Source organism: Serinus canaria, chromosome 11 (genome assembly GCF_022539315.1).
Source record: "Serinus canaria isolate serCan28SL12 chromosome 11, serCan2020, whole genome shotgun sequence".
NCBI lineage: Eukaryota > Metazoa > Chordata > Aves > Passeriformes > Fringillidae > Serinus > Serinus canaria.
In genome coordinates this window covers 7456506-7482284 of record NC_066325.1, presented here as the reverse complement: position 1 = coordinate 7482284, position 25779 = coordinate 7456506, and the positions used below count along the sequence as shown (strand labels likewise).

At 38.7% G+C, this 25779-nt stretch overlaps 1 protein-coding gene across 1 annotated transcript in view; it reads left to right on the top strand.

The window, feature by feature from the left end:
* Positions 1 to 25779, top strand: part of ITFG1 (integrin alpha FG-GAP repeat containing 1) — a 71508-nt gene that overhangs the window by 39036 nt on the left and 6693 nt on the right. Inside the window, exons 10-14 of the mRNA XM_050978925.1 lie at positions 4834 to 5006; positions 11617 to 11767; positions 12030 to 12138; positions 14741 to 14784; positions 16644 to 16722. Coding sequence (XP_050834882.1) covers positions 4834 to 5006; positions 11617 to 11767; positions 12030 to 12138; positions 14741 to 14784; positions 16644 to 16722 — 556 coding nt within the window. The remainder of the gene's footprint in view (positions 1 to 4833; positions 5007 to 11616; positions 11768 to 12029; positions 12139 to 14740; positions 14785 to 16643; positions 16723 to 25779) is intronic.

The following is a 25779-nucleotide window of genomic DNA, read 5'->3' as shown; positions in this document are numbered from 1 at the left end:
GAAAGGCAGGCCAAGCTAGGAGAATTATTTCAAGGATAACCTTCCATCATAGGTTTTAATTTATGTGATGCTGGTTGGGGGGGTTAAGTGTTAGGAATATCTCAGATTTTTTTCTTTCAGATGATGGAGCAGAAGTAAAGGCCAACAAAATACACATGAGCAGCTTTAGGAGATACAGACCTCCTAAGGTTTTAAAAGAATGTGAATGTTTCCATAGCAACAGCAGAATTGCTGTCAGATCCAAGTGGAATCCTATATGCTGTTTCAGATTGTGGCAGGTGTTAGGACACCTCAGACTTCTTTAAATTCACCTGCAATAGCTACAGTCTAATCTGGGAAATGTTTTGAAGTCCTTGTTACTGTTTAACGTAGGAACTCTAGATACTGTGATATTCTTAGAGATGACTAATTCTTCTTTAATTTTGCCAAGTATTCGGTATGATTTTTCATTTGTTTCCTGAGGCAAACACTATTATTTCAGTCCCTTCATCTGAAAGTTTCTTTGTGGGCTTGATGATTCTTAGAACCTTTTTCTGTACAATAGAAAGGTTATAGCTTTATTCCTCTTGGAAATGGAGCAGGTCTGGAGTAGAACACAGCAGTGCATCCTGCAGCAAAGCCCAGGTCTTCCTGGTGTCATTCTCTAGGCTAGAGAGGGAGGTGACAGCATCGATTATCAGCTGCACTCAGTCAGTGGCAGAAGTTTTTCTTCATTTCAGTGTAACAGTTTAAAGGGGGAAATGGATTCAGCTGCTGTAGATTTTATAAATGTCATATTCTGCAAGATTTTCTCATCATTTCTAAGTTGCTTCTCTTTCTGGAAGCAGCTGGGGGCTGTGAGCATTGAAAACATGACTTTTATTCCTTTGGTTACTTTTTTCTGTGATTCTGAACCAATGCTGTGGATTGTCACCTTCTGGGCTTTGAAGACCATAAGTTAATGGTGTAAAGCACAGTAATTTCCTCAGCTATTAAGGGATTCAGGTGCCCTTTCCATGTACTGAAAGCCAAATGCATGCTGAAATCCTGTGAGATATTTGTTGTGTGCAGCTGAACTGAGAGAGGGAGCCCTGAGGAAAGGACCTGTGGTGCTTTTGGTGCTGGGGCAGCTCTTTCAGGCCACTCCTGATGCTCATCTTTGGCATTCCCAGAAAATGTATTGGCCAGGAGGGGGCTACTAATTTCCCAACTTTGTGACTCACAGCTGGCTCCCTGCCTGTGTTCTGTGGCCTGGAAGCAGCAGCTGGCTGGGGTTGGGTTTTGTGCTTCCTGGGTTTCTGGCCATAATTTAAAAATGGAAACATGTTAATCCCACAGGTTGGGCTCAAAGACCAGCTCACAGGCTTTTGAGCAAGAGAAGTGCCTTCCCCAGTGTATGGCACAGTGTGGATTTTGTAAGAAATGAGCCCTTGACAGTGACTGCAGTGAGCTTTATATTTTTCTCAAATCCCCACATCTTTTTCAAAATGAAAATGTTGCTGTTTTCACAGAGCAGGAAAGCATTCTCCATTCTATTTCTTGAAAAACAAATGTTTGAAGAGTTTAAAATTTTCAAACACTTAAATATTTTTCCTGTATTATCCTACAAATCATTATTTGAACGATCCAAAATTTCTGTATAAATGTTTTCAATGATGTTAGCAGTGATGCTATGCAGAAGAATTCAACAGAAAAGGAAGAAGTTAATCTGATTTGTCTGACTGAATTTCATGTGTTCATTTAAAATTTCTTTTAAAAATACACTTACTCAAATTTTTTGTCTTTCTCATTTGAGCTGTGTAGGAGAAATCATATGATCAGAAAACTGGAAAGAATAGCTTCACGTGTCCTCATTATCCCCTCCTATTTCTATCTTAGAAATTAAAAAATTAGTTTTAGTCTTTTCCTAGTAACATAGTAACAGCAAATATGAAGCGTAAAGTAATTGTCTGGATTATCAAATACAAAATAAGCAGGAGATTTATATTGTTGACAAACACATTTTCATTTTTCTGCCTTTTGTACTTAACTATATGTCCTGAGGCACAGGAACAATTAATTTTGCATTACATTACACAATAGTGGAGTTTGCAGTGGAAATCTACAGAAGGAGTTCCACCAAAAGCATGGATTACTCTGAATTTAAACTGTCAGTAAGGCACAGCTGGTGCAGGGATGTGATCTAGTTATGCATCCAACAAGGCTGATGTTCTGGAATGTTACAGAGCTGCTTTTGGGAAAAGTCCCATGGCTGCTGCAGTGGCATGGATGGATTTGCTCTGTGGTGTCAATGGTACTGATGCTTGGTAGCAATAGGTGGTGTTGTGCTCACCTGTTTTTTGTATCTCATTGTAGACCTTGGGAATGTGAAATTGCATTCTATTAATCACTCTGAATAGAGTAAAAAGAGAAACAAATTTGTATTTGTACCTAAAAATGCATTTTTAATTTTGTCTCTTTAAGATAGTATTAACCATACCTGGGAACATTTAGAAATTATATGATGGATATAATTGGATTTTACTGCAATGACTGTGTGAATGATTCCATGTAAAGTAAAAGCTATATTATATTTCATGGTTCTGATTTCAATCATTGTTTTTCAAAATTGGACTATTTTGCAATAATATTGTTTCATCTGTCTTCTGCATGATAAGTGCGTGCTAAGAAATCCAACCCTCTAAAAAATTTCACTCAGGGTAAGAGTATTGTCCTTACTTTCTGTTTCTTAGATTTTTCCAAGCCTTCAGCAACTCCAAGTAATTAATTAGACATGTGCAGGTTGTGGGGTGTGAGGGTCCAAGTGTGTTTGATGTCAGGTTGGAGTTGGCAGCAGGTGTTGCAGGTCAGGGTTCAGCTCAGAGCCGTGGCACACACTGGGTGTGTGCAGTGACAGGCAGGACTGCCTGGGCTGCACACAGCACCCACCTCAGTGCCCTGCTGCAGCCATTCTGGGCACACAGCACCCACCTCAGTGCCCTGCTGCAGCCATTCTGGGCACACAGCACCCACCTCAGTGCCCTGCTGCAGCCATTCTGGGGGCTTCTCTCCTCTGCCTGTGGTTGGTTGTAATCCCAAGGGAGCAGTCAAGTGTCACACACAGTTACCATGTGGCAGGAATGTTGCTGACCACTGGATTGTGCAGCAAGGGAATCTTTCCATGGCAGGATATGATACTGTCATGATCTCATTCTGGTTCCTGAAACAGCTGAATTGAGGCTTGGGTGAGAGACGTGTAAGATCTGTTAAGTGCTTTTGATGCTGGTGGTAGTGATCCTTTAAGATGGCACCCCTCTGTCCTTTTGAAGGCATTGTCAGTTAATTGACATATAAAATTACTTCTGACTTTTAAAATGACACTGATTTTTTTTCTGTAGCATTGAAATGTTAACCCTGGAACTTCAGCTTCATACTAATTTGCAAAGTTACCTTGATTTTAATTAAGATAAATTTTATTTAGCACCTCGGCAGTACTTTGGAAAGTAAGTGCAGATGCATTCTATTTCCTGTCCTGGAGAAATTATACTTTGCATTTCTTTTGTAGTTTCAGTTTGATACTTTAATCTTAATTTCTTATCAAACAGTTCAGTATTTGATGCTTCTGGGGATATAAGAGAGGAATTGAAGCTCTTGAACTTCTAAACATCCATGAATAATAAAATTGTTCAAGCTGAAATGAACCTTAGGAGATCCAGCCTTGTGCTTTAAACAGGAGCAAACTGAATTCAGACAATGTTGTTTAGAGCTTTGCCCAGTCAGATTTTGAAAACCCCCAAGGACAAAGATCCTGCAAACTCTCAGGGCCTCGTTTGCTATTTAATTAGGTTGTTTATCTCTAGTCAGAACCTCCCTTGTGTCAGTCTGACCATTTTCTCTTACTCTTCTGCCATGTGTCACAGCAGAGAGCCTGGCTCCATTTCCTCAGCTGGCTCCTTGCAGGCATTGCAAGATTGCCTAAATCTTCTGCTCTCCAAACAGTCCCTGTGCCCTAGGCCTGTCCTCTGAGGAAATACTCAGTGCCTGACCATCTTGTTGACCCTTCTCTGAACACACTCAGCATTCTCAAATCCTTTGAGAGCTGTGGGTTGCAAAACTGTGCACAGAATCCAGATGCAGATGAACAAGTGCTGTATAAAAAGAAGTCCTGGGTCATCCTGAGCAGGAGCACAGGCAGCAGCTCCAGTGCAGAGCTGGTTTGCTGCCTGAGCTGCTGTGCCCAGCTTTACCTTCCTGCTCCCCAGGACCCTGCCCTCCCTCAGGTGAGCTGGTACCCAGCTGGGCACTGCCCAGCCTGTGCCAGTGCAGGGCTCTACCCCCCAGTGCAGGGTGTCTGTAGCTGAGTGTTTGCCCATTGCCTTTCTAGAGCCCCTCTGAATGGCCATCCTGTCCTGCATCATATGACAGTATCCAGCAATTTGGTGTTGGCTACATATCTAAAGAGCCTGCATCCATCCTCCAGCTTTAGTGATGCCTATTGCATTGCCTTGCAATTCCAGGGAAAAAAAGACTCAAGATCTCATGGGCCTGATGGTTTGGTCTTACCTACATTTAAAGATTAGTAGAAATTCCAGGCAAGCCTGAATTTCAGTTAAGGTGTTCCTGAATGTTTCTATATTCTGGTTGTATTCTTACAATCTTAACTGTTAATTTTCCTGTTCTGGAATAACTTCAGTGCATAAAAAATACTTCAGATTATTTTTTTCTTTTGATGACAGTTAGGAAATATACCTTACTTGTACAGATTTAAGAATCCTGATGAAGTGCTGTAAGCTGTTTTAAATAGAACTACATTGTTTAAATAAATAAAATTAATTTCTTTACCTAGTTCTTCTTTTTTTTTCTTTTCTTTTACAGTGGATTCCAGTTTTGCAAGACTTCAGAAATAAAGACACAGTCTGGGGCTTTGTACCATATCAAAATGACAAATCTTCAGCAGAAAATTCATTTCCAATTACACTTCACATTGGAGATTACAATATGGATGGCTACCCTGATGCACTTGCTATACTGAAGAACACTTCTGGAAGGTAATGCAAACCTAGAAATAAAGCTATCAGATTTGTGTTCAATCATCAGTCATAGAAATTACTAACTTTAGTGCATCTCATTCATTTTATCAAGTGAACAAGACTTTTGATCTCTGCTAAGTGTTTTCTGTTGAACCCAAGTGTGCATTTACATGCTACATTCAGAATGCATCCTTGTATAGGCTCAAACTGGGACTCTGGGTGGGGAATTCCATCAGAGACAGTACAAGGCAGCATCTTAGGCATTCCTCCCAGAGCTCAGGGGCTGATTCTCTCCCTTTCCTTTCCCACATCATCTTCTGTAAATTCCTGACTTCAGCTGTCAGTGCTGAGTAGTAACACCAGGCTGCTGAGAGCTGGGGAACCCGTTCCGTGCTGTCTCATGGAGTGAGCACTGACTGGTGACTGCTGGAAAATGCAGTCAGTAGTGGTTTGCCCTTTTTGAGGACCAGGAATTTACCAGTGATTTTTACATTGTCCAAGAGAACTGAAAATAAATAATTCGCACACACCCAAGCCCCTCAAAAAGGAACTTCTAACTCTTATTAAAATTTTCAGTGTAAAAATTTCTCATTTTCCTTTTTTTTTTTTTTTTTTAATTTATTTACTTTTTCTTCATTGCTTGCTTTCCCAATACTTTCTACTGTTACCATCTGGTGCTAGGTGGGAGAGGGCATGTGGGGATGCTCTCAGGGAGCCTGTTGTACACAGAGGAGTCAGTGATCCATGTAAGAGCTGACCTGAGTAGGTGCATTCCTGAGCTGCCGATCGGAACGGAGCAGCCTGTGGGCAGCTCCCACCTGGCACCTGGGGATGCTGCTGCTGGCATGTCCTTATCTTTACCTTGAAGTGCAGCAGCATGCTTGCATGTGAACATGCTTTTGCTTGACATGAGGGATGATGAATAGACTTGTTTACTTGGGAGAAAAGCTGAGAGCCCTAGAGACCACGCTGCCAGGGAAGCTCAGCAGAGCCAGGATGTGTGCATGTGAGTGCAGTCTGTTTGTGCTGCACAGCTGACTGCCATGTCTGCAGAGATGGAACCTTATCTGTGCTGGTCCTTTTTGCTTCATGTCATCACTCGTAAAAGGCATTTTAACCCGTGCTTTGTGGAGTCTTAATGTCTTCCTTACTTGACAAATACTTAGACTAATGCATTACAAAGTAGAATAAGTCTCTCATACAGGTGTATTTGTTGTCTTCCTCTATATGGAATGATCATTGAATGATCTTAGGTGCAGGTTCATAGTTTGAATGTATACTCAATATGCAAAACAAGTGAGGACCTCACTTTGATGCTCCTGATAGTACGAGAATTTGGTGCTGAAGTCCAAGAAGTCAATTCAGGTCTTCTAGTGGTTGCCTGAACATGAGTCACCCACTGACATTTTTGTGTTAAAATTCTTCAGATAGTGACACACCTAAAAATGACCCAGTTTGAAGAGTAGCGTGCCTGTGTTCAGCCTACATGATGTGATTCATGACAAGGCTGTGAGCAGCTGAGCTCTGTCTGTACCTCTGAGCCTTAAAATAACAGCAGAGCAGCTGTTTCTATTCAGACACGGCAGACAAGAAGGAGGTGATGCTGTTAGGGCCCAGAACTTGCCAGGCAAAGTTAAAGCACTCAGGCCCTGAATGTCAGGTGTTTCACTCCAGACTTTCCTCAGCTGAGACTTTGCCTCTTCTATTCAGCACTCATTGAACAGAGACTGCAGATAGTCTAGAGAGCAAGCTAGAACCAGCCTTCCCTTTGCCAAAGTAACACAGTGACGTGGGAACTGTAATGTTGCTGTCTTTCTTTTGCCTAAGCCTCAGAAATCCTGTGTTTTGAGGTGTACTATCATGTACATCCTGATAGCTGGTGCTCTTCAGAAGGGCTGCATGAAGGTGTATGGAGTTCAAAAATGTATTTGAAGGTGTTTTAAGTCTTAGGAGCCTCTGTCCTCTGGCTGGACTATAATTACAGCAATGTAATGTTGTGCAAAATCATTGAACAGTTTGTAAATAGTTACTCCTGTAGAAGCCCAGAAGTCGCCTGTGTTGTTGCAATGAACTACTGAGATACACTTTTATTCTCCTTGCTTCTGAATTTATTTGCTTATTCACTTGAGTGCATTCAAAATTATTTTTAAACTTGACATCAAAGTTGAGTGACACAATAAGGCATAAGGACTGAAAGTACTGGCAGATGATGTGACAAGCTATTAAAAAGGAGATTCAGAAAACTGAGGAATTGTGGCAAAACCAGAGTAAAGTAACCTAAAAATCAAGAGATACATTGCATGTTAACATTGTATCTATCCAGTATTTGTGGAGAAGTAATGGAAGCATGTTTTGTAGTTCGGAATGGGAGCAAAAGTCACTTTTTTTTACTCTCACTAAGAAATGTCACATTCAATAATAATTCATTGGTTCTGAGAGACTTAAGCAAATACTTTCTTTTAAAATGTATAAATGGGTCACTGATTAGAAAGAATTAAAACAGTGTGGGAATGAAATTAAAAGCTGTCCTTAAATTAGAGCAAATTAAAATGAAAACCTTATTTAATCGATTTTAAACACTTCTGGATCAAGCTGTTTATTTCTTTCTCTGAAGCCTTTCATGCTACATCTACAGATCTAATTTCAGTGATTGATTACTGTGATTAAATGATAAAAGCATTTTTGTAAACTCTTGACCTCAATCCGTGCTATCGTTTAGGAAGCCTGGTTTCTACTTGCTGTCTGTAATGTAAAGAAATTAAAGCAGGCAGAAACAATTTTGTTTATCTGAAGGTATACCAATACATGATAATGGAAGAAAAGGATTAAAATCAATTATATGCCTCTATCACAATTTAGGAAAGTAGTTTCAGATCAAATCCTTACAAATCCCTATAAAAGACTGAAATAAAGATACCACAGTTGGGCATTGTGTTGGTGAAGTGTCCTGCCCAGTGAACGTGTCAGGAAAATGATCAATGGCTTCAAGTATTGCCACAGCTGTTATAAGACTCTGCTTTTTCATCTCCTGCCATAATCCTTTGATTTTGAATTACTGTGTAATATTCTGACAGTGAAGAGACATTCCTTACCAGAAACAGCAAAAAGGAGTCTCACTTGTGCTTGCAGGTATTGGGGGAGGTTGAACCTTTTGAGCCTTTATTAAGACTCAATAAATTCCATCAGGTACTCAATAAAGTCCAACAGGTGAAGCTGCTAAATGCACTGTAGATCCTTACATATTTATCTGTTCAGTCTGAATTCTTGTAACTTCTGACTTGAGTCGAAACCTGCACATTAGAATTCAAGTCCGCTGGTTTTTCTTCAGGCTAGATATATACATGAATTCTGTATTAGAAATTGTGTGTGTATATAGAATAATAATAGATGAAGGGATTTTATCAGTAGTTAGTAATTGGTTCAGCTATACCTCCTGTCTTACCTAAATGAATTCATTTTTCACATGCTGATTTTAAATTGACTCTGGTAACATTGGAATTGTAAGTAATGCATGTGAGTTTATAAGCATCTCTCTCCCATCTAATTAGATGAAAGGAATTTTGTGTAACAATTGTTTCCAATTAGACACCAGTAATTGGCATCTGGCATTGCAAATACAAAATCTAAGTCTTTCAAATCCATTTTTTGTCAAAGGGAATGTTTTTCACTGGCCAAGTTGACTTTACTGTTGATAACAGTAAGTGAAACTTGGAGACAAAAAACAGCTGGATAGGGAAAGTTGAATAAAAAACTTCTAAGTATGATAGACTTCTAGAAAGTTTTCTAGGTGTTCATGCCCAGTTTTAAATTAATGTATATATATTAATCCTTTATATGGAAGGACTCCTATTCGACCAAATTATCTCTTCCTAAATCATTATTAGTTGTCACTTGTCAGAAGGAAGGTTGGATAGAGGACTTCTTTTAAATGAAGGATTGATGAGCACCTCGTAATTGAGCAAATCTAAAAAACCAGAGGCAAATTCAATTATTCTGAATGTCTGGAGTAAGATAGTGGTGATTTAGATGTCCCTGGTATTACTTTAAATGAACTACCCTAAAACTGACAGTATGAGAGATGTATGAAATTAGCAGTAAATATTTAATTCTAATTGCAAAGGAATATGTTAAAATAAAACTAAGATAAGTCTGCAGTCTTTCTTTGGTGTTAAGCCTTATTAAATCTCCCTTTCCTGCATAGATGACTTTGGTCAGAAGGTACCAAATTGGGATATAATGTACTTTGGAATAAAGCTGTAGGTAGTACACAATTTATCTGCAGCTGTGTATTGGTGTGTATAGCTCAGTATCTGAAGTGCTGTAAATGGCTTGTTAAGGGCAATAGGCTGGTCTTAGTTCAGAGTTCTTGTGCTCTCTCTTGTAGCATTGAAGCTGAATTGTTTGGTATTGACTGTTACACTTTGTAGAGCATTTTAGCATTGATTTTTTAGGTTTAACCATTACAGGAGTGTCTGTCTTTATAGGCTTTCAAGGACATTGCTTTGCCATTTTAAGGATGCAGATGATTATCTTTGTTACAGGGAGATTCTTTCTGATGGGAACTCTTCAAAATTTTGTTCACAATAACAGGAATGTCATAAGCTTGCACTTATTTATTATGGTATGTATCAGAAATGAAACATGGCAGTAGATACTTTGATTCTAGGGCTCCTTGTGTATCACAGGCCTAAATCATAGAAGAATTCAACTGGCAGCTCATAGGCCAAATCTAGTTGTCTCCCAGAAACAACCTGAGCAGCTGAGGAGGCAGACCACAGCAGGTTCTCTCCCCTCTGTAGAAAATCAGGGCCTGCAACTCCCTGTTCCTGCAGCATGGCCTGCACAGCAGCATTTCCTCCTCCCAGGCTGAGATGCAGCACATAGGACAGGGGATGCTACATCTATGAATTAATTCATTTCCTCTTCAAGAGAGCTCTCCCACAGTGCATTTCTTGGGTCTTCAGCATCTGTTTAGGGTTTGAGATTGCTTCTTTCTTCCTGCTGTTTGTCTTCTGTTTCTCTTGTAGATACAGAAGGGTGAAGGAAAGTGGCATTTCCAAACTCAGTGCCACTTTGATTAATTTTTTTCTTTTTTTTTCAGTTGTAAGGAAAGAAAATAAAAAGTTTCCTGTGGTTAATAAACTACTTGTGTCTCTATTCACAAGGCTTCTAGCTTAGACTTGAGTAGTGTGCAGAGTATAATGCAAACATGAGTCTTTCATCTTTCAATTATCATCTAAGTAATTTCTGACAATTTTAAAAAATCTGAATTAATCTTTGAGTCTTGAAATGAAAGAGACTTTGTAAAAATTTGTCCAAATTTTAAAAAGCTATGTTGAGATGATGAAAAAGAGAAACTGAAACAAACTGCTTAGCTCAGCTTGTCACCTTACCTTGGAGTTGGCTATTCTGATATAGTACTTAGGTAATGCATGAAATGAATGTGAGCACTTAAGAATTTCAAGTTGTGATTATGAGGTCTCAGATACAGATAATGCAGCACCTTAAACATTGCAGATGATCTCATTTCCCTTTGGCCATAGTTAATTCAATGATTTGCCTGAGGAGAAGTGCCTGTGTGTGCCTGTGCATCCTGGATGCTGCTGAGACACAGGAGCCACCTTGCTGTCCCCAGCAGCGTGTTCAGGGTCACACTGAGGACGTGGTTCTGGCTGTTGCCCTGGGCTCTGACAGCTGAGCTGCCTTTACAGAACACTGCTCTGCCTCCTGGCTCTGCCCCCAGAAGGAGAGGAGGAAACTTCATCTGTTTCCATTGCCGAGGCAATGAAGGATTTTAGCAGGCTCCCAGGATACAAACCTGCCTGAAGAGTTGGACTGGGGTTGGTAAAGTGTGAGGTTTTCCCAGTTCCAGAAGCACTGATACATTATCATGGAGAATGGGAACCCTGTGCCTCCCACTGACCCAGAGGCACCCATTGGATACTCTCAAGAGGGGAGATTTTTCTACACCTGCCCTGGCACTCTGCTTGGTTTCTACATTTCTTGTTTAGTTTTGCACCTGTCTTTGTGTTACATGTCAGCAAGTGCCTAACTTGGTTTGTATTGCCCTATTTTTACTGCACTTTAGCAGGTTGGGTTTTGTGATTGTATTTTGCTTGAAACAGTGGAAAACATACAGATAGAGGTTTGGTTTAATCTCAAATTTGTTTAAAACAGGCACTGTGTAAGAAAACGTATTAATGGAGCTGGGATGGGAAGAAGCTGTCATGCAATAATGAAAAAGCATGGACATGTTTTAAACAGTGTTTAAGCTGACAGACTGTGGAAGGGATTAAGGAAAATGGCAAATAAGTTCATTTGTAGTTTTTTTTCAGAATAAAGTAAGGATATGTTCAGTCCTTTGACTGAATGGTTAAGTTACTCCTGTTGGTTTGGATCCATTTATTTCATGTTTTCATTGTTATGTCAGGCATGACAATGATTGTAGTTCTGTCTGTAAAGTTCACATAAGTACTCAGGGATTTTTCAAGTACCCAGTAGCTGCTAGCTGAGCTTTTATTACATCTAACTCCAGAGCACTTAAACTATTTAATTACAATATTTTTAAATTTCTGTAATTTAGACTTCTCTCAAGTTGGTTTATGTATTATATATGTATGTTTTACAGCAATCAGCAAGCATTTTTACTAGAAAATGTCCCATGCAACAACGTGAGCTGCAAGAGCGTGCGGCGCATGTTCAGGGTGTTCTGGGAGCTCTCGGATCTCAATCAGATCAAGGACGCCGTGGTAGCCACCTTCTTTGACATCTATGAGGATGTAAGTGCAGCTCCTCAGCCCAGCCAACAGCTCTGGGTGTGGCTGTGCCCATCTCTGGGCCCTGCACAGACCTTGCCTGGGCAGTCTTGGATTGTCCTGCTGAGCTGTGGATGGCCATCTCCATCCCAAATTGATTTCCATTATATTCATAATGTTTGAAAGATATTAAAATAAATAGCAGAGGTGTAAACTTTGCTGCACAGCATTTTTCCCCAAGAGTAAATAAGCATCCTGATGTAAACTTGGGATTTTTTTCCTCTAGGGAATCTTGGATATCATTGTGCTAAGCAAAGGCTACTCCAACAAGGACTTTGCTATCCATACATTGAAAAATAACTTTGAAGCAGATGCCTATTTTGTTAAAGTTATTGGTAAGTTATCAATGCATAATGAAGTCAGAATGGGATATTGAGAAGGATGTGAATATTTGAGCCTTTGCCTATGAAAACCTTATGGTAATGTTCTGTACCTGTGCCATAGCAAGCCTGCTTTGCTGGAGTTCATGTGTGTGTGTCATGTGGGGATGATGCAGAATCCCCTTCCAAAGGGGCTGGTTTCATTTCAGGGACTCCTGGCATGGCGTGTTTTGCTTTCACTGCATGATCTGTTCTGAGGGTCACTTTGCATCCCTGTGGGAGTCAGTTCTGTGTTACCAGCCCAAATCCACATGGCACAAACCACACCTTACCCTGAGAGCACCGAGTGGCCATGAACATGGCCGGGGTGCTTGAATTAATGAGAGCTGGTTTAATAGGCTTAACTTAAATTACAATATTCATTATTAGGTTTATAACTGCATACCCTTCTGTGTTCTTCAACTGCAAAGGCATTGATCTTTGAGCTCATTTCTTGTCTGTCTTGCTTGATTTTTTGAGAATGAGTGAAAAATGAGGCTGTATGGGAGCCTATGGAGACAAAGCTCACTAGCAACAACTAGAGGTTGACCTTCAAAAATTGTATTTGCCTTCATGGTATTTAAATGCATCCAGTCCTCTAAAGCACACATTCTGCACACCATAAGAGAACAGAACTGCAGCTACTGCTGGGGGCTGATGCTATTATTACCTTGTCCACAGCCTGAGCTCTGTTCTCATCGTGATAGTGTTTAATCATTTATCATGTTGGTGGAAGCCTTCTTTTGAATAATACCATGTATCTGTAGTGTAATTCACTAAAGCATGCAGAAAATCCTCTGGGAAAATCTTACACTTCACAAAGCCATACCAGAACTATAATTGTGTGATATTTTAATGGGAAAGGGAGTAATTTGCAACATGATTTTTTTGATTCTCTCTGTGTAAATCTATCTTAAAAACTGGGGCAAGCCTTTTTTTAGCACCCTTTTAGGGTGTGAGTATTTTTGCATAGAAACCCCAGGAAATAGGAATTAATGAGGGTCTAAAAATATATTTTTACTGTGATACAGGGGAAAGTATTTCTACCAAAATGTGCTTTGTGTGATTTAGTGTATCAATAAATGCATTGTGTTCACTTATTTGGCATATGGACAATGAGAACAGCTTTGCTCATTATAACTGATGTCAAATGTACTTGGCCAGGTAATTTGTTCCAGGGGTGAAACTGAACAGCAAATTTCAGTGTGCCCTTTTGCATCAAAATGGGAAGAGTTGGATCCACTTGCATACTTACCTATGTTTAACAGATAAAATTAAAGCTGTAGTGTTAAAAGTCTATCTGTAGGTGCATATAGTCTTCAAATTCTGCTTTGCCACACACATTTGTCTTAACTGTTCAGATATTGGGGGGATTTGGATGGTATAAAATATTACATCTTACTGTATATAGAAATTTCAACATTTTGAAATCACAAGCAAAGAATGGTAATTTAGGAGTCTTGACAATTGGTAATACTCACACACAAATTATTAGAAAACTTCCTTGACTAGAGCAGTGCCATTTCTGACTCACACAGGGAGTGATTTCTAATCAGACTGTGAACATCTTACATGCACCTTTCAGTATTTCCCTGGTCCTAAACATTTTGTACCCTTAGCTCAGTGGACCCTTAAAGAAGACAGAAAATGCTTTAAGAAACTCCTGATGGTTAGGATGACCTGCTCTCAAATCTGGTCCAAATCTTCATTTTCTGTCTGCCATGCTTGCTTTGTGATACCATAATTCATGGAGCAGAAATGTTTTTCCCTGACTTCAGTACCTGGTGTGCATCCTCCTCCCTGCCCATAGCCATTACTGGCCTGCTGCTCAACCAAACTGTTGTCATTAGAAGTCCAAATTTTGCATCAGAATGGACCTTAGATTATTTCATGTGTGGGGCTTTTGTTGTTTTCTTCTAATACTCAGTGTGACAGGATGTCCTGGCTTACTGAACAGATGGCTTTCACTGTCCCTCATTACGTTTTTAACAGAGATTTCTGAATGTAACTGATTTTTCAAACTAGTAAGTTTTAAACAATTAATTGAAACAAATGTCACAGGCTTTAGATGTTAATTAGCATTATATACACCTGCTTATAATACTTTTGAATTAATAGGCTAAATTGGCAATGGGATTTTTGCTTATTACAGCTTCTGTGAATTGCTTTAAACCAAGTTCTAAAATGATGCTTTGTATAGAAGGAAAAGCCTTTATCTTTTATCAGGTAAAACAGTAAAGCTGAATCTCTGCCCATATTTTAAATGGTTAGAAATGAAGAATAATGAATAAATGTATAGTTCACTGTTTTTAAAATGTTTTAATTAAGAGCTTTTCTAACTGGGAAATCTGTCCTTTTGAAGCTGGTTAACCAGTGAGGTGGGGTAAAACAGAGATGAATTTCTGCCAAGTATGCTTCCAACTGATTACATTACCATAAAACACAAAGAAGATATTTATTTTCTTTGTGTTTTAATGGCTACCTGACACTATCACTAGGCTTTACCAGATTCCAAAGGTGGTGCTTTTAAGATGGTTTGTGAACATAAACACAACATGCTCACTTTTTGTTCTTGCAGTTCTCAGCGGCCTCTGTTCTAATGACTGTCCTCGGAAAATAACAGTAAGTGTAACCAGGGCCTTGTTTAGTATTTAGCCTCAAATAAGCTGAAATCTAATTATACCAAAAACTCTCAGCATATTAAAAGAGCTATTGACTGGAATAATGTGTAATCCAAGCCATGACTTACCACCTTCTGCTTCTGTGAGACCCCTAACTCTGGGCAGCTGCTGCTCAGAGCTGGAATCAATGGATTGTTGTGCAGGAGCTTTGTTACCCACACTGGGGGCTGGAATGTACCAGAGACAAGAGGAACTTGGTGCCCAAACTGTGAATTGTGCCAAGTCTTGGTGGGCACTTAGAAAGTCCAGGCAAAACTGACTGTGGGGTAGATCCAGCCACTTCTGGGCCCAACTCCAGCAGTGGGCACCAAGGAAGGAAGTGCACTGGGCTCTGATGATTCTGCAGACAGCCATACACATGTGGTGTTTTCTGTTTAGATTATTTTATTCGTCTCCAGAGACCTGCAACTCACCTACCAAACTGCCAATTAGCAAATTGTTTAGCAATGTTCACAGTGAAAGTTGGCCTGAAAGAGGAGCTTAGAGTAATCAGAGGTAGCAGTAGCACTTTAGCTCTGCAAACGTTTCACATTTAATTTTGACTTGAAAATAGAAAAACTGCTTCAAATGGGGCTAACCTTTGCTTCAAGCCTATTTTGAGACATGGGGTTTAATTTCTGTTGTAAAATAATGAGGTTTGATAGTATCATTAACTTAATTACAAAAATCAAGGGTTTGAAAAGCAAATCTTCACAGCAGAGGTTGGTGGAAATTTCATTAGTAAGATCACTGAAACACTATTGCTCCCATTGTAATAGGAGTTCTCTGACAAAGTAACATAAGGTACATTTTGCCAGAGTACAGCTATGTGGCACCAAAAAAAATTAAATTTCACCTTATTCACTCATATTTCATAGATCTGCATTAGCATCACCTCTGTGCGTCTCCTTAGTTTTCATTCTAATCCGTTATTATTTTCGGGCTTTGATCTCATCTGTCATCATTATCACTTATTCTCGTGGTTTAAACTTACTACTTTTTGAGGCATGGTGTGAAACTTGTCATCATCTCTTTTAGTGCTCCTTCTGTAACTTACTTGAAAGCTCTCTTTTGGATTTGATGTCCTAATATCAGCTCGAATTCAGCACTAGGAAAAAAAAAAAAAGAAAATCCCTTTAAAATCTGTTCTTGCAGTTGTCTCTCATCCTCTCGCTTCCCACCCTTTCTCACTTAGGTGCATTTCTATGGTTCATCAGTCAGTAATGTACAACTTCCTTGGATGTTTGTTTGTTTTATTTTCCTCATGATTGTACTTTGATGTTTAAGTACATTTTCTTCCTCTAGAAAATTTGCTTAAAATAGAAACCAATACTTGACAAGTAACTGTTCAATCACTTTCATTAATTAAATGATCCACTGCTAAATAATAATAAAAAAGGAAATTTGCGTAGTATTTTTCAATTCAATAATACCATCATGATAGTGCATTCTCTCGGTATCAAATGTTCTGCTTTTTCAGAATGTGCAGTTATTTCCTTGAATTTTTAGAGGGTTTAACTTTACTTATAGCTTCCAAGGAAACATTAAACCTTTTGCCAGAGGACTGAATAGTACAGCTTTCTTCATGAGAAACTAAACATTACTTAGCCAGCTCATTACTGTGATTTTGAAAATTGATTTCTACATAATGCTATGACCAAAGCAGTTGCAAGATTTTGAAGTTAAAATATAAAAAATAAATTCTTAATATAAAAAAATAGATTCTTAATGTAAAAACGTTTTTCTTCAGTTTACTGTTTAATTACTATAGCTTTTTCTGTTCCTAAAATGTTGCCTGCCTTTTTCTTTGATCCCTTGTAGCCCTTTGGAGTTAATCAGCCTGGTCCTTACATCATGTACACCACTGTAGATGCAAATGGGTACCTGAAAAATGGGTCAGGTAAGAGAAACTCACTGTGGGAATACCCAGGGCACAGTCTGGCTGTGTTTGTGCTTCTCAGCACCCTAAGGAGTTGGAAAGGTGGCAGAGGGAATGGGAATGGTTTCAATGGTGCCTCCAGTTTACAATGCCAAACCCCCCAATGTTCTCTTTCTTCTTTACAGATTGCATTTTTATTACAAACATTGCAATTGCATTATTTTTTCATTTGTCCTGTGCCAGTTAGGTTTGAACAGTTGGCTGTAGCAAAAAATTGTGGGTAAAATATCAGCAGCTTGTGAAATAGCATAAGCTTCTAATTGCTTCCTAAGCAATTATGTATTAAGAAACAGCAGTGGCCTTGAAATACCTCAATACAATCCTAGTAGCCAGATGACAAAGGATCAGGATAATATTCAGGACACACAGGATGTATTTGTCTGGAGTTGTTCACTACCACTGGCAGCTAACAAAATCAAGTGCTGAGTAGCCCAAGGAAGCTGGGGAGGGAATGCTTGTGTCCTTCCAGGTAATGCAGCAACTGCAGGGATCAATCCTCAGGTAACAGGGTGAAAATCAAGGGGAAGGGGTGCTTGGTGCAACTTGTATTGGAACTAAAGCTTTAATGGGCTGAGATGGGGCAGCTGCCACAGTTTGCAGGAGTCCAGAAACAAAGCAGCCAAAGAGACAATCGTGCATTAGGCTGTGCTCCAGGCAGTGCCTGATGTTAGAATATCCTGGGCTTTATGCTGCCTTCCTAGGGTCCTAGAAAACACAGGAGACTGTACAAAGTGGTTTGTTAGTCTCATTTATGACTGGTAATCTTAGGACTATAATGGACTAATTTCTTGCTTAGGCAAAAATCCCAAACTCATAAACTGATCATGATCAGTAAGTGCAGTCATCTGTAGCTGTCACTCCAGTCTCATTTCAAATTAAACTCAGATTTTAAAAAATGGTTCCAGTAGTTCCAGATTATATTCTGTATAACACTAACAATAAAGCAATAATTTAGAGGGGAAAATGCTGACATGTTAAGGTCCTGAGTCAATCTCAATCACTGGCAATGCTCTCACCATGAATAGTGTGCTCAGGACTGTTAATTCCACCTGGGAGAAATTAAAGAGAAAGAAGATGTCCTGAAATACAAACCAGATAGCTGCAAAAACATATCTTGATACTCCAGCATTTCTGCGTTTGTACATGCTTAAATAAAGACATTTTTCAAACTGTGTGTCATGGAACAATTTCCATCTTACAAATTGAATAAAACAAGCTTAAAATTTGGACCTATTCCATGTATCATTTTCCTAATTTTGTTTTTCTGTTTCTCTCTTCCAAGAACAAAAGCAAATGCATTTTCCTTAAACATTTTCTTTAGGGTTTGCTGAGTTTGGTTGGTTGTGGCTTTGTTGGTTTTTTGTTCATTTGTGTTTGGGGTGGGGGGGGCAGTTCTTCTAGAAATGCAATGTTTTTACTATTTACTCTAAGAAATAGTTATCAAATGTGATTTAATACTACTATATTCCCTTCACAGCTACCATATTTACAATAATAAAAACGTAACAGAGTCTAGGCATGATGAATTTCCTTTTCTGCTCTGACATTATGAAATAACAGTAATGAATTCCAAGTGTATTTATGACCCCAGCAGCATTGCTACAGGGAATTTTCTAATGCTGTCTTTGATCAGTTTCTCAACACTAATAAGTTAATAGATTTTTTTTGAGTGTGTATAATTCCTGCAAGAACTTTTGAAAGTCATGTTTTCTGAGGGTGTTACATTATATTTGTAGCTAGATTTTCTTCTCTTGCAAATGTTATGTTTAAGATTCAGTAAATGTTCTAACTAGAATTACTGGCCTGTACAGGCTGTTGTCTGGGAAAACAACCCATTACATCACAGTCCTCTTTTATTTGACTATCAGGATAGATCATTTGATATCTCAAATGATATCATCATCCTTTTGGGGCCATGTATAAACCTACAAAACATCTTTTCCACATTAAGCTTTTATTTGTGTAGCATCCATATGCTATTTTAAAACTAATTTAATTTTCATCAGCTTATCTGCCTTCCTTATGTAATATTACAGGACAATCCATACTTGAAGCTTTTAATTATCTGAAAGGAGTAATGAGCTAATCAAAATTTTAAAAAAATTAATCCCTTTCCCAAGAAATAACATGAGTAAAAACATAGTTCTTTTTCTGAGGAAAAGGAAACTCAGCATTCCTTTTCATGTCCCCCTCCAAAGTCAGCTGCTGTTATTTATTGCCTTTATGGCTGCACTCAGTGGGGGAACAGTTGTTGGCTGACCAGTGCAAACAATCACCTTAAGTTATCCCTCCAGCCCTGGGCTTAAGTACATCACAAAGTACTCAAAGCCATGGCCCCCACTCTGCTTCTGATCCCCTAAATCCTGCAGGACTTCAGTTGTGAGTTATGGCATCTTTCATATAGGCAATATTTGTGCAAGGAGTAAAATAAAAAGGCCCATATGGCTGTCCTTATCTAATTAATTTTAAGGTTCTTTGATCTGCCAAGCCTTAACTACAGGAAATTTGCATAATTATGAGGGTTTTCTTCAAAACATTGTTAGAATTGTTCTGTCTCCTATTAACATTCCAGTATGTTGTTAAAAGAGAGCAGAATAATAATTAGCATGTATTCTGTGCTTTTACTTTCACATTGCTCAATCCACTTGTAGTCTTACAAGAAATACTGTTAAATTAACTACAAGGAGTAGCAATTGCCAACATGGGCGTTAGAATGGAGAAGTTCTGGGCCTTACATCTGCAGTTAGTATCTCCACACACCTTCTCTTCCTGAGAGGAAAATCAACTTCTTCAAATATTTAAGGAATTTCATGCTTGAGATCAGACCAGGTCCAGTGTAAATCCAGGAGAAGTACACCAACTCAAATTTAAGTCATGCTTTCTGATCCATGTCCTGCAACTGCCTTTTCCCTTTTCTCTTAGAGTTATTATTTTAAGGCAATCCCACAGTTAAGTATTAGTGTCAGCCAGGATTTTCAGCTCTACATATACATTTTCAGGCTTTTTTTGGGAGAATATCTTCTGTGTTTCAGCCTGTGCTACGCACATCTAAATTTTCATTCCTGAAGTAAAAATATGATAGAGTTTGAAATAAATAGGCCCCTACTTGCAGCTTGTGTCTGCCAGACATTAATTCTGTGGGCCAGGAACAGGTGGCAGTAAATATCTCAGGTTTCCTTAAAGCTCCACATCCATAGGAAGATAAGAGTAGTTTCACTGAATGGCTGATATGGATCAAGTCATAATTTGTTTAAGCATCTGTATGAGTGAAGCTGTGTGGACTGATGGCCTCTGCAGCTCTCATTCCAGAGCTCTTTCATTTTGCTGCTTTTGCTTTGTTTTGTTTTAAACCTTCCATGGCAGAATGACCTTTCACATGCTGTGAAGTCATGCCCTTCTGGTTTTTTGAAATCTGCTTACTCTTCCCTGTTGTTGCATTGAGTTCTCCTGCTGTTTAACTAAATTGAATTGTGAGGTGAACACAAATGTCTAGCAGCTATTATGGTCGTGAATTTAAACATAAACATTGCAATATGTACCATAAAAAAAGCAAAATAAGCTTATTTTCAATGGCCATTTGACACTGCAAGGTTCATTGTGTTGAGTTCCACTACACAGAAGGAAGAGTGTATTCATGGAAAAAGCTGGAATAATTTAATAATTGAATAGCTGCATTCAGTGAGAGGGATTTTCTGTTTGCTGTAGGTAGGAGTAGCCTTCTAGTATGTTTTTCTGTATAACTCTCTTTTGTTTAGAAAGCTTACTTATACTTGTAGTGTTGCTTGCAATATAACCAAACCTTGGATATTTTGGCATTACAAATGAAGCAGCTTCCCCCTATCAGCAATATGATAATTTTATTTGATTATATAATTTGAGGGGTTTTTCAAGTTACCAGTTTTACTTCTATAATTTTATGGTGTAAAGGTATTTTTCATAAAAATACATATTCTGATAAAAATGCATCAGGTTTGGAGTTTGGGCTTGCAGAGGTGTCCCAAGTGTTGGCAGCACTGCAATCATCAGTGTCCAAGTCCCAAGAGTGCACTTTGAATTCCCTTTCCCATGTTATTTCTGGTACTCCAGAATAAGGTATTGCAGAAAAGGCTGAGAGGTGAAGCTGTGTTCTGCATTAATCTGGAATTTCCTATTAGGGGGACTAAGGAAAAGAGGCAGCCAGCTGAGGAAAACAGGGAAGCACTCCCAGCCCTTAGAAAAATGAAGTTACCATTGCATATTCTAAGCAGAAGAAGAACTCTTTGACCACTACATTTCTTCATTTCTTTTTTCCAACCAGTGACCCCCCAAAGGCAATATGAAAGGAACTGAAGTAAAGCTTTCAACTAAAGCCAAGCAATTCAATTTCTCCAACTTTCTATGAAGCTTCCAAGTTTGAAGTTGTTGGTTTTTTGTTAGATTAGTATTTTTCCTGCAAGCTTCTTTGTAAATTCTTAGGCATGTTCCATGGGTTTTTCATTACATCAGTTATATTTTCCCTTTCTCTTGCAGCAAGTGGTTGGCATATTTTCAAATAAAAGAAGGAGCTGCCAGCTTTAAAAAAAAGGGGAAATACTCAGTGCACTTTAGCCCAGTGCTGGTAATGGCAGCAGAGGAAGCATCACTGCAGTGCTCCAGCTGTGCAGGGGAGGGACACTCGGTCACTGTGACTGCACCCAAACCTCCACCTGCACCCAGCTGTGCAGCAATCCATGCAACCTCTGCATGGCAGTTTTGGACTAATTTTTACTTTTTCTAGGATGTATGTGTTTGTCTAATTGATATAAAAAGTCAGTCATGTGCTAACCTCTGTGTTCAGGTAGGTGATGGTTCAGAGTTTACATGCAAGTCTGAGACAAAAAGATACACTTTGGGAATCCTAAGTAGTGTTACTGAATTTTTAATTACAAAGAATGGCTTTTAATTGGCTAATTAAATGCAAATAGTATTTTGTTTTAAAAAGCATAATAAAAATAATTATAAGCAATGCTTCAGGAAATCACAAATTTGAAATCAGATTTTCCATTAGTCTTTCAGTTTTGTGTAGTGATCTTGCATGTTCTGCTGTTATTTCACAAAATAAGTTTATTTAAACTGCCTGAACACTGTCAGTATTGTGCATCTGTTTCTGTAGGTTCAATGAGGCTGCTCCTAAATCCATACCACGTGTTGTCAGTGCTGTTTAAACAAGAGAAGGCATTGCTCCCACACGTAACTGCAGCCACTTTCCCCTCACAAAGTTAAATTCTTCAGCCTGAAATAAGCTGTTGAGGACACTTCAGTTCAGCTCAGGGGAGAACAGGCTACCCTTGAGCTTTCAGCGAGTTTACATCAGGATAATGGAAACAGAAGGAAAATGACTTAATTCAGGTATAAACGAACAAGTGCTGGATCTGTCACAGACAACACATGGCTCTGCTTCTCAGACAAGACTTTAGAAAGGTTAATGATACGAATTGCTTCCAATTTTATATGCCAGACTTCAGAGGTAAGGAGATTGATTCCAAAAGATCCAGAATGGTTTCTGAATATCAAACTCTGCAAGATCTTCTGAGGTTTGACTGCCTAACATCATTAGCTTTCTCTTACAAATTTGATCTCCAAGAGGCTGAAACCACAGAAAACTGTGTCCTAAAATGTTGGGGATTTTTCTCTGCCCAAGGTTTTTTGAAGCAATAAACTTAATGATTTATGATTTAGAACAAGAATATATATACCACCACTAATACCAGTACCATAGCCCATGATATCTACGTGCTTTGAAATGGCATTTTTGAAACATGAAGCTTAAGGCAAAAGACGTAGTATTGAATAGTCTTAAAAGTAGTATTAAAAAGAAATTATGTGTAACATGATCAGAAGGTTACTGATCAAGTAAAACAAACTGTGAAGCAGCAGCCACTTCATCCATTTTGCCTACACTGACTTCCAAAAACCTAAAGAACAATTTGAATGTAAGAAATAAATCCCACTTCCCCTCTTGAAGATGTAAAACTATTTTCAGATTTTCTTGAAACAAGTAGAAGTTGTTTCCAGTAGTTTTACAACGGGGAAAATTGCTGTCGTTGCTATTTAATTAAATTGCTGTTGTTGCTATTTAATATTTTCCTAAGTAAATTAATTACCAGTGACTGGGAACTTCAGATAATGTCAATAAACTGTTGACAGTACTCTCTGTAATTTCTCTTTTTATTTTTCATCTTGTTTTGGGGCTTTTATGTTTCTCAGGTGAGCAGTTGGCATTCTTAATTACTTGGTTGCAATTCTGTGTGGAACTTTTCAGTAAGCATCAAACAGAATTTATGATAGATATAGGCTGAGGAAAGCAACGAAGAGTCTCAAAGTTCTCCTGTGCTTAGTCTGCTTTACTAAACTGGAACCTTCTACATGCTATCATCCTGCTTAGCTAATACCTCCCAATTTTAAAGACAAATTAAAAAAAAAAAAGGATGTGCACATTTCTGCCTGCTGTGCTGCTGTGTAGAAGAAAACATTCCTCTGTGACCTTTGCAAATGATCTATTTTACATCCTGAAGCGTAAGATTTTGTTATCCTTATCTTAGTAGGCATAACAACCAGCATTGAAATTATTCAGAGCTTTAAGAATTCTAGCTGCAGTATGTGACTCTCTAACCTCTTTAAGGCTGACTGCACACAGTATATGACATTTTCTTCTATTCTCTTTAATTTAGTTGACATTCATTTCATTTGTAAGATGAAAGAAAAAAGCAAGATCTTTGTTGCACTCTTCTCGTGATCCTAAATATTTCACTCAAAAGTAATTCTAAAAGCTTTTCAATGTTACAGCAGTACCTTGTTCTTTTGGGGAAAGTCCTTCAGCATGCAGCAGTAGTGGAAAAATTCTAAAAGAAAATCTTTTTTATGTTGCAGCATGATCAAGTAACACATCTGGTTTGTTTCTGTAACCAAATCAAATTAAATACACCCACCTTTGCTCCTTACTACTTGTATGTTGGTAACTGGAGGTGTCAGATATTAATCACTTTGAGAATTGCTCCTGTTTTAGATTTGGATACTGACACCTGGAGATTGAGCAGTTTAGCCAAGATCATGTTAGGGAAGTCACTGGCAAGGCAGGGACAGACTCAGGACTCAAATCCTATGCTGTCCTATCCTGTGTTCTCTCAACTTCCTGGCAAAATCCCTGTTCTTAAAGAGAAAAGCTGCTCAGTCAGTGCTTTGTGCCACATCTTCTGTAACTGAGAAATCTACCCAACAATGTGCACAGTACACCTTGTCCTCATAATAGAGACCTGAAAGTGCAAATTCAACTTCCTCGTCTCCTTGCTCATTACATGGTTCTACATGGGGAAAAAAATAAATCTAAACTGTGTATTATCTTTAGGAAGACCACTATTGTTTCTTTTTGCTAATAGCATTTTAGCTTAATAAAGAAATAACTGCATCAAGCTGATTTTTCAGATCTCAGTTGACATTCACTTTGCTGTTTAAGATATAGTCATTATAATTCTAAATGCACAATAATACAGAATATTTACCTCCTGATTAAACAGGCCTATCTCAAAACATGCCTGACAGCATAGGGCAAGTGGCTTCCTCAAGAGCTGGTAGGGGAAGGGAGGTTCACAGAAGCAGAACCATGAAGTAATCACTGGAATGAGCAGGGTTCAGAATCCCCAGCCTGCACTACCAGGAGAAGTTTGTCCCCAGAGGAGTGTAGAGGAGCTGAGGAGCTGCTGCTGGAAGTGGTGTCTTTGTTGTCCTTTGGTGAAGTGCTGCTGTGCTGTGGCCAATGCTTGCACTTCCTGGCATCTCCAGGATGCCAGGGGGCTGGGTTTGGTTTCTCTTGAAGGGATATTTGGCTTTGCCAAAGAAGTGGTGATGGTGAATTAGTTTTTCCTGCCCCTGTGCTCAGCACAACTATGCAGAATGTTTTATCACCAGTCTGGCCCACAGCTGCTGGGCTGAGGTCAAGTGCTGCCTCCTGAATCAAGCCTTGGATGGGAGTGTGGAGAGGTAAAAGGAGTTGGCTGTAAAGTCATTACAAAATATGGATTCCTGTTCTTTAATTCACATTCTGTTGCATTTTGTTGTTTAACTTATAATTTCCAGTTTCAGGCATAATCTCTTAGGGATCAAAGCTGAGAGAAATCTGATGTTCTAAAAATACTGACTAAATCACAGCCTTGTGAAAAGGTGTTTCTGTTGGTCACAGAAACCCATTTGTGGTTGTCAAGTGTCCCTTGCACTCATTCCTGTTTAATCTGGTGAAGGCTGAATTCACTGTGGTGCTTCTGAGGTGCTGATACTGTTCCTGCTGTGGGAGCAGCTCACTTGCTAAGAAAACAAAGAACCCACACAGGATCTGAATCTGTTGGCCAGAAATTAAACTATTAGAAGATATTTTTATTTAAATGGAATAAGTGTATACTTTGGGAATGGGATGCCAGTGAACTTGTTGATTACTGCAACACTTATCTGTTTCCCCACTGCCTTTTCAGGAAACCAAGAATCTTATTTTCCATCTACAGTTTCTGCTATAATTATTATTAACCTGCAACCACTGCAATCCTGTTTTCATTAAATTAATTTATTATTTGAAAATTCGTTCCTGAGAATTTACTTAGCTAATTTTGTGACAGTAGTAATTACAGTTTAACACTGACAAGAATTAAAGTGAACCTTCACATGTTGAGTCTAATCTTGTAAATCAGTGGGCAAGAAACTTGGTACTAATCATATAAAAATACATGCAGATAGTTGTTTTCTTCTCAACTTGTAACAAATAATGGAGATCTGAGTTAATATAGAAAGGGTACTCACAAGAATTGTCTTACCTAAATATGTAAATTATTTAAGCTCTTCTCCAAGTGGGTACTCACAGGTAATTTGGAAATGGTGGTCTGAGCTTTAAGAACTAAATAATCGCGCAATTGGTGAAAATTTGTAAACATTTTTATTACTGACTGGGAATGTGTACTTGTGTAGCAAGTTGGTAGTTTGGGGGTTGATTGATTGAGGTTTTTTTCCCTTAAAATA